This window comes from Maniola jurtina, chromosome 23 (assembly GCF_905333055.1).
Source record: "Maniola jurtina chromosome 23, ilManJurt1.1, whole genome shotgun sequence".
NCBI classification, from domain to species: domain Eukaryota; kingdom Metazoa; phylum Arthropoda; class Insecta; order Lepidoptera; family Nymphalidae; genus Maniola; species Maniola jurtina.
In genome coordinates, this window is record NC_060051.1 from 9,028,462 (window position 1) to 9,043,061 (window position 14,600).

Consider the following 14,600-nt stretch of genomic DNA (forward strand, 5'->3'; position numbering starts at 1 on the left):
CTGTCGATAGGTAAGTTAGTTAGCAACGTTGTTATTTGTCAAAAAGAGTATACAATTCTTGACAAATAACAAGTTTGGGCAGATACCTAACAGATTTTTAATTTAATTTTTAATTCATTCATATTTGGCGATAATTTACTAGGTAGCCCAGATCGTGTGACCGAAAAGGATTTTAATAATCGCACTATAACACTTCACACTAATATTATAAAGGCGAAAGTTTGTGTGTATGTGTGTGTGTGTGTGTGTGGGTGTATGTTTGTTAGTCCTTCACGCAAAAACCACTTGACGGATTTGGCTGAAATTCAGAATGGTGAAAGATAATATCCTGGATTAGCACATAGGCTACTTTTTATCCCGGAAAATCAAAGAGTTCCCACGAGATTTCGAAAAACCTAAATCCACGTGGATGAAGTCGCGGGCGTCAGCTAGTATTTTAATAACGCTAACGGTAGTAACAAAACATTCTTATATGCTGATTTTTAATTAAAATAATTGTACTGTCAAACACTTTTAATATTAAGTGGTGTAGAAAAACATATTTTTTGAGTTGATACAGTTTTAATCCTCAGTTGTCAAATTTTTTTACTTAAATTTTAAAACAGGAATAGGTGAAGATATGCGTGTTCAATCTGAGTCTTGTAATCCAAATAGGTTATTATAGGCACTTACCTGATTCAGGGTTTTGTATGTAGTTTAGCGGAACTCTAAAATCAAGTTGTCCACTTTCGAAGAAAGTTTTGGAGGATATTGGCATTGCGAAATCAACGCATTAGATTTCCGTCTGCCGGTCGACCTAACTTTTTTTTTTTTTTTCTTCTCGTCTGGCTTTACATAGATTAGCCAATGTCAGGTTACCTAACTTAGATATTTCTAAACTACAAGTTAACCTGTTGAGGGGCATGAGACGGGCCTGCCCGCGAAATTCAAATTTAATTTGGTTTTTTAACAATTTGTAAACTAATACGAGAACGTAGGCTTATGGTATTTTAATTGCGACAATGCCAGTATCATCCTCACAGGTTTGTATAAAAATCTTTACTTGAGAGGGTCCAGTTTAAGAAAATAATTCTAGTATAGACAGTATTGAGTATTGACTAATTTGTGAGAATGGTCGATACTAGAATGAAATTTCTTAAACTGGATCCTTTCAAGTAAAGATTTTTACATAAACCTGTGAGGATGATACTGCCATTGTCGCAATTAAAATGCCATAAGCCTACGTTGTCGTACTAGTTTACAAATTGCGAAAAACCAAATTAAATTTGAATTTCGCGTGCAGGCCCGTCGCTTCCACCTTAAGCCTGTTAACTGTCATACCTTTTTATAAAAAATTATCCTAAATATATAAAGGTCAGTTCGGGCAACGACTTTTTAGGGGTCCCGTAGCTCAAAAGGAAAAACGGAACCCGGAAAGTGAATAAAAGCCATTTGTTACTTATATTTTATTTTTAAATAGGTAACTTATAAAATACCACAGACACATAAAATAAATAACATTAACATAAACAACATCAATTAATAAACCTTTAAATATTTAATAAACTTATGTTTAAGAACTTAAAATAACAATAAAATGAGTAGCATTTTAACAGGGCTCTCTCCGTCACTTACTCCACACAATCGTAGTTCCAATTTCATTTGAATATTAAGCAACCAAAGTCCATAACGCGTAGCTTTGAAACCGAATATTTTAACAGAAATCTGGAAAACCACAGGCATAGATATTAGTTTCTAGAATATGTCTGCAAAATTTCATGGACTCTGGTTGCTTAATATTCAAATGAAATTGGAACTACGTTTGTATGGAGCGAGTGATGGAGAGACTCCTCTTAACATTAGATACATATTATTTTAAATCAATGATATTTTTTCCTCTTTTGTTTATAATAAGTAGGTTTATGATATTTCTAATACATATTTTATGACTAGTTATTCGACTATGATGTTAAAAACAAAACTAATTAATAGAACAATAAAACATATAATAGCATACATATACCTATAATATCAATATTTGGATAATAAATTATTATCCGATATGGATATTGAATTTTTATTTATTACTTGGTAACTTTGCAAGGTAAATGCTTAAAATTAATAGGATACTAACAAAAACAATTCAGTAAAATATCTTAAATATTTTCGAAAAACAATATTAATTTTACTTTATGTAAAACTTTGCCAATCTTTTCGAATTTAAGTATAATGTTAATTATATAATTATGTTTTAAATTATTGTTTGCTTAAAAATGTAAATACATAATATTATTTAAAAATAGGTATTTTTTATTTAATAAAGTACGTACAATATAAATTATTATTATAGTTGAGACTCCATCGATCCTCAGGAATAAAATAGCATAATTATAAGAATAGACAAAATAAGAATTCAATAGATTTGCACCCAATTACCTACTATGATTTGCACAGACTATAGGAAAAAGACAGATAGAGCCAAAGGTAGGTAAAGTACAAAGGTCGTATAGCTAATCCTTATTACGAACAAGTGTAAATTAAAAATTTATAACGCCCCCGACAAGTGAAGGTTACAGTAACTAGAACAGAACTGATAACTTTCAAACGGCTGAACCGATTTTCTTGGATTATAGCTAAGAACACTCTCCATCAAGCCACCTTTTAAACAAAAAAAAAAACTAAATTAAAATCGGTTCATTAGTTTAGGAGCTACGATGCCATAGGCAGATACAGAGATATCTTACTCAAAATATTTCTTCATTTAGCTCTATTTACATTAAAGGTTATAAAAGTAAGTATTACTAATGTCTATGGTTTATTTACTTCTTTATTTATAAACCTAATAATCTGTGTAGGCAGCTGTAATGTTTCCAATGCCATCTAGTGCCACGGGTCTGTAATAGTCCTTCATTTCGCCCCAGCCGCGCGGCGCGACGTTGAAATTCGGACCGGAGACTAAAGGCAGACGTGGGCTTTTCGGCGAAGCATAGACATCGTTTAATTTGGTTGGTGTCACAGGTACTGGTATTTCAACGTTTTTTGCAGCTATATAGGGAGGTGTGACAGGAAAAGGTTCCATTTTTGGTATATTTGAAGTGTGCTTGAGAGCGGACTTTGGGTATGTCTTCTGGTTTCGTAGACTAGATGGCGGGCGGTATGGCGTGTCATGGTTGGCGACTGGTGTGGCTGTCGTGCACTGGTTTGATGTGTTGCGACCTGGAACACAAAACGTTTTGATATTAGAAAAGATACTTCATATCTGAAGATTTATAGAGTGTATATATACTCGTATTTAAGAGGAATTAGCTAAAAATTACAAAAAAAGGTATAGTCAAACATTTTGCAGCACTAGATTTTCTAAACCAGATGATCAAAAAGAACTAAGAAATAAATTATTTAATTCGAAGATTCTGAACAAATTAATACTTTTATCATAAAATGGAAGTAAAAGATCTACGACTAGGTTATACAGAAGGTACTGTCAGAGTAGAAGCAGTCTTCTCCAATCTACACCATAAATTGGAACTAACCAATGGCTGAAGTGGAGACAGGGCTAGGTTCTGTGCCAATTAGACTCAGCCTTAAAATATTTTCAGTCAATTTACCTCGTCCTTCGTGCACCCATTTGACGGATCGTTTCTTTCTATTGACGTACATGCTCTGCCCCTTGCTCATGTGGTTGCTGGAATCTGACAGTGATTTGGAGATGGCTCGTGCAAGATCCATTTGTTCTCTAACCGTGGGGTGGACGCCGGGGACGTAGAACGCTGATGATGCGAAGGTTTTCTCTGAAACCACAAGAAGATTGGTTAGGCAGAAAATTCGACAATTTTTTACCCATAAAAGGGAATTATTAATTATTTTAAAAGGAGCAAATTTTATTTATCTAAATGCTGGTAGAAGAGTAATAGACTCAATAAACACAGTTTTGATTGCTAAAAGAGTTGTTTACTATTTCTGTCTATGAACAACCCATTTTTCAATTGCAATTTTTTGGTAGAAACAACGTTGTGGTACGACGAGCATATAATATGGTATACCAGTACTTTACATATATTACAATCAATACTAATAAAACCACAACTTTTGGAAAACTTATCATAAAAAAACCCCTGGAAACATCGTTTACGCTATTATCAAATATTAGCACTATCATAGTTAAATAAATAAATAGTTAATATGCAAATACGAAGGTGAGATCGAGAGTACAGATTGTTTATTTTTAAATCTCTATTTATATTTGAAATGGTGCAGTCCAAGAGACTCGCCTTGCTCTTCATTATTCAACTTGGTCTGGCATTATGTTGTGTCAATACTAATCGCTTCACTCTTATTTTTAACCGTTTATTTTTACACGATGACTATAGTCAGCGCTTGCAATTACGCCTTATCAACGAAACAGGCTAAGATTGTTGCGCTAACCTGGAAAGATTTCATAGTTACGGATTCCTTTGTCATTTGATTGGTTAATTTTGTTACTTTTTCCAAGCCTTTTGATTATACAAAAACCTTTCCTAATACCGGATCATTGCCATGTACAAAACTCCAGTAGATATATGTACTTATACTGGGTGAGATTTTTGGACAGAACAGTTGCCAAAAACCTTACTGCGTTTGCACTGCATCTTTTTCAGCCCGCACATTAAAATGCAAAAAATCCGTCATTTTGATTTTCAAGAATTTTATGTACCCAGTGACACTTGCGCTATCAAGACGTAATTAATAACGTATCATTTATCAAAATCGGTTGTGACGTTGAGTAGTTACGAGCGGACGTAGGAACTGCCATACATATTTACATACACGTCAAACCCATAACCCTCCATTTGAGCTTCACCGCAGGCGGGTAAAAATAGATAGTAGAGTTTTCTGGGACATACCGAATTTTTTGTCTTTTTTGATGATATGCTCTTCAGCATCAGGCGCTGGTGTGAAGATCTTGTTCAGGTCCACCTCCTTGTCGCCGACGATGATCGGCTTGTTTTCCAAGTCTTCCTGTAATTCGACCCATGATTAATTTGCTTACAATATTTACCATGTTATTCAAACTAAAGGAAAAATGCATAATTAACAAGAATATGATGCCTGGAAACCCAACTTCAACATAAAAGTATGTAGTTGTAATGGTCGGGATACATTACTACAGAATCCCTTACCCATAAAAGCCCCTTAATCTTATGGCTTTTTTTACAAACCGTTTGCTCGGTTTGATCCGTCTATATTTTTCCTTTAGTCTGCGGTTGAAACTTAAAATCTTATGTACATAGTAAAAATTAAAATCATGGTATTTATAATGCTACTTATATGTACATTTAGACTGTTTTCTAAAATAAAATACAAAATAAATTACACAGATTTTTAAATAATAGCGGTATCTACGCCAGTTAAAGTTTTGGTAGAGTCCCAAGAGATCAAGATCCAAGACCTCTCGTTAAAGGTATTCAGAGTAAAATTTACAAAAAAGCCAAAAAATCAAATTTTGAATTTGTGAATGTAAAGCCAAATGAGATGTTAATAATAAACAGCTGTTTTCACAGATTAGAAACTTTTAAAACGATGTTAGAAAAACCAATTCAAAGCTGCGATAGTGTTAATAACAAAATATAAGTATAACAATTTTATAATATTGTTGTAGAATGAGAAAAAATACAATTTTTTTTGAACTACGTAGTTTTTTGGTTCTCTCGGGCTAAACATACAAAGTATGAACAAGTATTTACAATTTGATGATGTAATGGGACCACGAAAATGCAAAATTACGGACAGTCTTACAAGAATGTACTCTGGTGGGGGCAATTCCACTGCGGACAAGTCTGCATCGTTCTGTGTTATCGATAAAATATGTTAGAATATGTACATCACTTATTTTCTACATAATTAAATGTATTTTTTTTTTTCAAAAACTAAACTATAAAATTATTGTAGGAACGGCATTCCGAACCAGAGGTAGATTATTTTGACGATTCAAAAGCACTTGTAAAAGTTTATTTGAAAAAAAATCTATGCTATTCTATCGATTTCTGAGATCCTGTCATATTATTTAACGGCAAATTTTCGTTGTTTATTTTGTGTTTTTTTTTACCTAAATAGGTATAGATACACCAAACATGATACAGCCTAAGATGAAGCGAAAATTTTTTTTGATAGTATTTCGTAACTTTCATAACAAAGTCTTATATTTCATTCATGTTTTCTTTTACAGTATAATATTGACTATGAAATACGATTTAGATCATTTTGTAGAGCATTTTACAGTAAGTACTTTTGGCATATTTCCAACCGCCGCTGCGCTAATTTATGATCGAAAGTAAATTATTATATTTGTATAAAATTTTGAAATTGAGGTCATTGCTTGTTTTATACGTTTTCGGAGTTCTTTGATGCTATTACTTAACTTTGATGTCCAATACTTACTATCTCAGTCAAGATTTAACAGTTCTTCGAAAAGAAATGTAAAAGCCATGAGATTTAAAATAACAAGTATAAATTAATTTATAACACCCCTGACAAGTGAAGGTTACAGTAACTAGAAAAGAGCTGATAACTTTCAAACGGCTGAACCGATTTTCTTGGATTATAGATAGCTAAGAACACTCTCGATCAAGCCACAACAAAAATAAAATCGGTTCATTAGTTTAGGAGCTACGATGCCACAGACAGATACACAGATACACACGTCAAACTTATAACACCCCTCTTTTTGGGTCGGGGGTTAATAATGCCAATAACTATATGTGCCCTCGACACAAGCTTGCATATATGCGTCCGTTAGAAGTAGGTACATACTAAGATTACTCTATCACATACATTCCGTTTCTTAGAAAATAACTATCGTCTGGCAAAACTGGGATCTAAGACTGCTAGTCTAAACTCTAAATACCTTTTAAAACTACAAGCGGGGTGATTATTCAGAAGTTATTTAAATTTTATAAATCGCTATTGGAAGAATCTATTTAAAACCTATAGCTTATCAAATATGGGTTTGTTTACTTACCATATACATATAATAAAGAAATAGGTCAATTTTGTATAGAAACAGTCGTTACTTTGCGGAAGTCCATGATATACAAGGAATCCGCTGTATGGTGGCACCATACTTTGTCTGTTACAGCGGTTTATAGCAAATTAAGCTTTTGACTCCTTGTAGGTCAATTTTGCGATTTTCGGCAAAAATGGTCAACCTAATATATCATAAAGAACGAGTAGGAACTAGGAAAGGCTAAGGGTCCAATTCCTCTAGCAATACCGTGCTATGGCCGAAATTCTGGAAAACATAACAAACTTGCAGTAATGCAGAATTGCAAAGTAGGTAGGTACATAAATGTATCCTAATTACACGCTAAACGCATTTGCTTGCCAACTACTCGAGCCTATCGGATCGCTAATTAATTTTCAGATAAATATGTCAACGGCTCAGACCATGTTATTCGGTCAAATCATGTAGACGCCCCTACGAGTACCTACCTACTTCCACTGCAGTATTTTTTTAAATTCATTTGACCACAATCACACCTGATGATAAGTGATGATGTGGCCTAAGATGGGACGCGTTTACCTAGAAGATGCCTATTCACTCTTGTTTTAAAGATACCCGGATTGTAATTGGTAGGAAATGAATATGAATGAATTTCCTCATTTCCTCCTCATTTCAGATTTGATCACGTAAAGAAACTCCAAGCATAGCTCTCTGAGCTTTCTTAATATGAGGCCCATATCTCGGATCCATAATTTATGTCTTCACTCATCAGTCCTCACTCCTCACGCACTGTTCGAAGACTGGTATACAAGCACTGAGGAATTTCTGACGAGAAGACATTGCAAAGCTCGATGGTTATTTTAAATTAAAGTACTCGTACCAGTTTTTAATCCAACACTAAACATACCCACTCAAGAGCTTTATTTTTATAAAAAATGCGGACGAGTTGAGTGCAGGTTCAATGCCCGGTCGAAGAACGAGAGCTCTAGTCTTGGAGATCATTTGAGATGAGTTAGTCTCAATCAAGCACATGAGTTTGATGATTTCAATGATACGTAGATATTGTGATCAATGGTATTGTGGGTAATAATAATAATTAGAACGTCGTTGTCCGCGTGGATTTTGATTTCTTTAAATCCTATGGGAACCCTTAGATTTTCCGGGACATAAGTAGCCTATCTAGGTAGATGATCATAGGATAAGTACTTTTATCTCGGAAAAACAAATGGTTCCCTATAGGAACTAACCTAAATCTACTACGAATCTAGTAAGTAAAAAGATAATATGAAAATAAGTACGTATAGTGGATAATAATCTATACCTAGGTATAAACTATAAATACAATCATTTTTGTTGTGTTCGTTTTTCAGGACAAGTTTTGTGTGAAAGATTTTTTTTAAATCCACGAAAGCGTCTAGTCCCATTAGCCCCGCTAACCGTGTTCCCGTACACGGGGACAACGGGATTAGAATCAAGCCCCACTGCCCCCGTCAATAGGGATAGAGAACGGGGCCAACGGGACTGATTTTTAATAATTTTATTCTAATCCCGCTGTCCCCGTTAACGGGGACACGGCTGACGGGGCCAACGGGACTAGATAGGTAACCTACAAAAGTCGGCTTCTTATTTTCTCCATTAATAAATTGCACCCGTGCGAAGCCGGGGCGGATCGCTAGTATGCAATACAATCCTAACCAAAATAAAACCGACAGAACTGCTTAACGGAAAACAACAATGTTATTGTTAATTTCTTAAACTAATTTTGACTATGATTTTAGAAAATTAACCCGAGTCTAACAAACAGCTGTTTAACGTGATCAGAGTTGTTGGCACTCGCTCAAATTATCCGAAGTTAATAAACAATGTGGATACGAAGATTATACTGATTGTATTAAAAAGAAAATTTCGAGGTTAATTTATATCTACAAGGATAAACTGACTGATATAATTTCAATTTTCAACGGAGGTACGTACGGAGTAGGTTTACTAATAACGAAGACATAGTAAAGTAGCTTCAGGAATCATAATAATGACCTTACTGTCTTGGTTTATAGTCGCAGTAAAACTTAAAATTAACTAAGTAATTTAAAAAAACAATAATTGAGTCGATTTAAAAAACTAGTAGACATCCATTAATGGACTTAAAATACCATTGCAAACCTTTGCCAACTAAAAAACCTTAATTCAATTCAATCCAATTCAATTTTATTTATTTGCTGATTTATTGCAGAACCTCAAACTGAGATGCCGATTTCTAAGAATGAAAAAGAAGAAAGTTAGATTAACTTTAGTACAAATTATTACAATATGACCCCCTTGAAGGGTACCAATGTTACTGTACAAACGAAAAATAGAATAGGCACTAATTACAGTTAATTACTTAACTGAGAACTAGATCCAATATATAAGATGGATTGCTAATTATTATCTTTGTTATCTATACTTAATATTATAAATGCCAAAGTGTGTCTGTCTGTCTTTCTGCTATCTTTTCACGGCCCAACAGTTTAACCGATTCTGACGAAATTTGGTACAGAGTTAGCTTATATCCCGGGACGGACATAGACTTTTTATCCCGGAAAATCAAAGAGTTTCCACAGGATTCCTAATGACCCATCCGATCAATCGATTTGTATGAAAGGTACCGAGGTAGCTTGCGTACGTGTTATTGACATAGTCAACTTTTTATCCCTTAAAACCAAACAGTTCCCACGGGGTCTTCAATAACCTACATCCACGCGGACGAAGTCGCGGGCATCCTCTAGTTGAAAATAAATAAATGAAATGAAATATTAGTAAAATCTAGAAAGATAATATATGAACTAACTTTAATAATTAAACGCAGTATTTATTATTAAATATCCATCAGGCATATTACGACTGCATTTAATGTTGCTGGCCCGTCTCCAGAGCCAAGTCGAAATAGATTGTTCCTTGAACGCTATCGGGATGTTACAATTGTTGTTATATGTAATTTCTGCTGTTGTACGTGGGCAGATTCATGACAACTAGTGTTTGGCAAGTGCTAATTTACTAAGCTTGTGGCTTGTGCAATCAAACGCAGGATAACCTTTTAACAGCTTTACACTGAACACTAAGGTACTGGACTTTGTCTACAAAGAGAGAGAATTCATGTCCACTATTATGCAAAGAAAGCTCGCTTTCCTTCGACATTTACAGAGAGCCCAATTCTCATTCCCAAGATTAGCGTTGGAAGGTACAATTGAAGGCAAAAAGGCTCCAGATCACCATAAGGCCCAAATGGTTGGACGATATAATTACTTAAGAACCAGTGCGTGCCAGACCTTCGTTATTTTTTTTGCTATTGTATCGAGTGGGGTGTCAGATGAAAGAGGAGAAAATTCTGAGTTCATAAATATAAATGTACTACAACACTAAAATATACCAAGCGACAGAAAAACAATTTTACTATAATATTTCAGCATTTATTAAGACGGTCGCAGTCGGGTTTTAGTTTTCAACTTTTTTCGGAATAGTATTAGAAACCACGGCATGCATTGCCAGATACTTAGTATCATGGCAAACTCTAGCCTTAGAATAAAAACCCAGGCTCTAGCGCTCTCGTACAAACATAGTTTGGGATTCCTTGTACATCATGGACTTCCGCAAAGCAACGCCTGCTTCTATACAACAATCTCAATAATCGTTGTGATTGGCTGAATTTAATGTAGTCTTGTTGCAACAATGCATTGTAGTATCGACTGTCGACTAATCAGACGATTGCAATCTATGGTAATTCTGTAGCTGTAAAACTACAGGCAAATAGGGTCGGATGAGGAAGACAATGTGACAATGTGTCCACTTTCTTTAACGTTGAAACACTTGACACACATGTCAAACACACTTCGACTTTCTCAAAAATCAATAGTTGGCGGAAAGTCAAAAACTTGGGGAAAGAGGTCGAGTCATCGCACTTCCTGTGTCTGATCAGGAAATAGCGCTGAAATGTGTGAAGTGTTTGAAAACTCTTCTGTCAGTAGAGTAGGTACTTTTAGATAAAAGCTTTTAGATAAATAAGTACCTATTGTTAAACGTTTAGATCGCGAAAAAATGTTTTGGTTATTAGTTTCAATGGGAACGCAATTTCGTTTTCCAATGCGAAATCTTTACTTAATTTAAGGATCCGTATTGAAAATTACGCTTTTGCCTTATTGACAACGATATTGTTCTTGCAAGTACTTAGATCTAAAAAAATTGGTTAATTATCAACACTATATATATCTTAAAAGTTTAACAATTACATCAAAAGGAGTACCTACTTTGAATAAATTGTTTGAGTCTTTATTTATATTGAGAAAAAACATATCACACTAATATTATAAAGGCGAAAGTTTGTATGTGTGTGTGTGTGTGTGTTTGTTACTCTTTCACGCAAAAACTACTAGACGGATTTGGCTGAAGAATGGAGATAGATAACATCCTGGATTAGCACATAGGCTACTTTTTATCCCGGAAAATCAATGAGTTCCCGCGGGATTTCAAAAAACCTAAATCCACGCGGGCGAAGTCGCGGGCATCGGCTAGTCACTAATAATTTATATCTTATTATTGATTTATTAACCTATTCTAAACCCATATTTGCTAAGCTACTAATTATACAGAGAAATTAAAAGTCATACAGCTTTTAATAAATGCATAGATACCAAAAAGATTAGGTTCCAAAACAGCTCCTTGTAGCTTAAATGGAAGCTTCATTGGCTTAAATCAAGGAGCAAATGTGTCTTACCCAATTCACACAGAATATTTTTTAGCTGAATTAAGTTAAGAACTCTTTATTCTAGTTTACTGGCTAACTTAAGGTGCTTTTGCTTAACCTTGTCTAAAATAAAGAAAATTTCATTAAATATAATGCTATATTGCTAAATATGTTAGTCGCCTAGTAATATATCGGCAATATATTTTGTAAAATATTATATAAATAAATAAATAGTGCGGCTTTAAATAAATACATAGATACCGAATAGCGTAGGTTCCAAAACACCTCCTTGTAGCGCCCGGGGTTAAACTGAAGCTTGGCTTAAATCTAAAAGGAACAGATGTGACTTACCCAACTTACAGGGAAAAGCTTATAGCTGAGGTTGGTTAGGAACTCTTTTTTTTTAGGGTCGAACATATCTGAGGGTTTGAACCCTCGTTTCGTGATGAGGGAGCTGTTGACACTGGATGAGCTCGTGACGTCATCGAAGCTGTCTCTATGGACCACTCTGTCATTGATTTTGTGGATGCTGGACCTCTTGTTTGAAGAGAACTGACTCTCACTTATTGTCATCATTGTTATTGTTTGTCACTTTTCGATATAACACTCTGTTCACTTCACTGTTAACTTTAGAGTTCGTATTACTTTACAGGTTCTTCGTTTCTAGACTTAATACTACAATTCAAATCTATCTATAATCTAGTCAAGATTTAAAGGATGTAAAAAAAAATAAGTGTAAGTTTTTTGTCAGTCGTGTCTGGGCTGACGCAAACAGATGGCGTCTGAGTGAAGTTAAATCTTTTTGGCAACTACATAAACTCAACTTAATAAAAACAAAACACGGAGGTCTCGCGCCGTTCAAGAGCGCGGTCGGGTTTGGCGTGTGCCTTTTGACCAAAGGAAATAAAGCTTAGTTTCAGTTACAGCAGCGCGGCGCCTTTACTCTACCGGTGTGCGTTGACCCTAGGAGCGTTGTTTTTCCATATAAAATTAATGTTGTCACTTCTCGATTTTTCGACAACTTTAGTGACGAATAATGACGCAAAAAATTACACTCGATTTCACTCGAACATAAACTACGGTATGAGTAATGAATTGTTTTTGAGCCAAAAACGCGAGCTTTTTAATTATGAAGCTTACTCCCAATACATCAAAGTTTCTATTTGAACTTTCAATGAGAAAAAGAACTGACATCAAATGCAAATCCCAGTAAATCGGGTGTTTAGGTACTTAGACGTTGTTCTAGCCCAAATTCCTATTGTTGATGCAGAGGATTTTAATCTCTTTGATTGGAGGAATAAGATTGACTATATTTTGCAGTTTTTCAGCTGAAAATAGCGCGTAAACTGTTACCGGGCGAATAACGAACTGTTTACGTGAATCGATGTTTAGTTCAGTTACAGCCGTTTTATGTATCAACAATAATTTTATTGCTTTTAAACCTATACGTAGACCTACGTTACTCTAATTGATAGGAACGTGCTATATCTACACTTTTGTATTCATTGGTGTTAAGTAAATGAATTGAGAAAAAATCCGGCCAAGTGCGAGTCAGACTCGCGCATCGAGGGTTCCGTACTACGGGTATTCTTTCGACATATTGCACGATTAATAAAAAACTATTATGCATACAAATAAATAAAAATCAGTTTTAGAATGTACCTACATGTGAGCCTTTCATATGATACCCACTTGATATAGTTATCTTCCTTTGAAAATTGAATAGGTTTTGATTTGTCGGAAAAAATACCCGAGTACGTACGGGACCCTCGGTGCGCGAGTCTGACTCGCACTTGGCCGCTTTTTTTTAAATAACCTATTCCGAAAGAATAAATCTGTTAGCCTACATTCTACAAAGCAAACAGTGAGACCTGAGATGGCTTATAGCTAGGTCATGTGCCTATAGATTACAGATGTAACCTTTGTAAAAGAATAAAAACAAGTGACTAACTAATTCCTGTTAGTCAGTCTAGATAAGTATTATTTGCATACCTATTGATTTGCATAATGAGTGGCTTCATTGACTAAGACAAAAAAAAAATGTCGATGCCATACGAACAATAGGTAAGTAGCTGTACTATTGTTTTTTATCACAAAAAATACTAAAGACCTACATTTTAATGTCATTCATATGTAATTAGTATCTTTAAACATTAAAAAAAAGCGTAGGTTTAAAAATATTAAATTTGCCAATGGGGTATTATTTTGTTATACTTAAGTAAAATAATAATTATTTAACTACACAAGTAGGTAGACATTTCGTTTACCATTTAAACAAATTAATATGAATAGGGTACTTAATAATATAATTAAACAGTTTAAAATGAAATTCGTAACTAAGATGAAGAAAAGAAACAAAAATATTTATAAAAAATAAATTTTAAAACCCGAAGATATATTAATTTCGCAATTAAAACACCACTAAAAAGAACTATAAAAATCTATCATAAGAAAATTCGCGTCATCACAAAAACAATGATAAACCAATAGATGGCGCAGCACGCGTAATTAATCTTCTATTAATAAATCGTTAGCCGCAGTAAATAACCTCCAAAAAAGCACAACACAACACAACACTGAAAGGGCACTTGTGTTGATATTCGGCGCGGGGAACTGACTAACTAACTGCGCGCCGACTGAAACTACGTTGCATAACGCGCAGAAAAGCTCCGTGTGCTAGTGCGACCATGGATTTGCGGATTTCCCAATTTTCCTTTTCATTTTCATCCTAACTAACAAGTGTAAATTAAAAATGTATAACACCCCCGACAAGTGAAGGTTACAGTCACTAGCAAAGAGTTGATAACTTTCAAACGGCTGAACCGATTTTCTTGGATTATAGCTAAGAATACTCTCGATCAAGCCACCTTTCAAACAAAAAAAACTAAATTAAAATCGGTTCATTAGTTTACGAGCTACGATGCCACA

At 34.5% G+C, this 14,600-nt stretch overlaps 1 protein-coding gene across 9 annotated transcripts; it reads right to left on the minus strand.

Moving 5' to 3' along the window:
- Positions 1–2,607: 2,607 nt before the first annotated feature.
- On the minus strand, positions 2,608–14,330 carry LOC123877178. Of its 9 annotated transcripts, none has more exons than XM_045923688.1 (6): positions 14,221–14,317; positions 12,033–12,371; positions 5,752–5,802; positions 4,860–4,974; positions 3,585–3,767; positions 2,608–3,195 (listed from the first exon to the last, which is right to left on the minus strand). In XM_045923688.1, exons 2-6 carry the CDS (start codon positions 12,246–12,248, stop codon positions 2,819–2,821), a joined length of 942 nt encoding a protein of 313 aa, XP_045779644.1. In that variant the 5' UTR covers positions 12,249–12,371; positions 14,221–14,317; the 3' UTR covers positions 2,608–2,818. The 9 variants fall into 9 exon arrangements, with proteins under 9 accessions (XP_045779644.1, XP_045779648.1, XP_045779645.1 ...); XM_045923692.1 differs by having other exon boundaries at positions 12,033–12,340; positions 14,221–14,316; XM_045923689.1 differs by having other exon boundaries at positions 12,033–12,364; positions 14,221–14,314.
- Between the last annotated feature and the right edge of the window lie 270 nt (positions 14,331–14,600).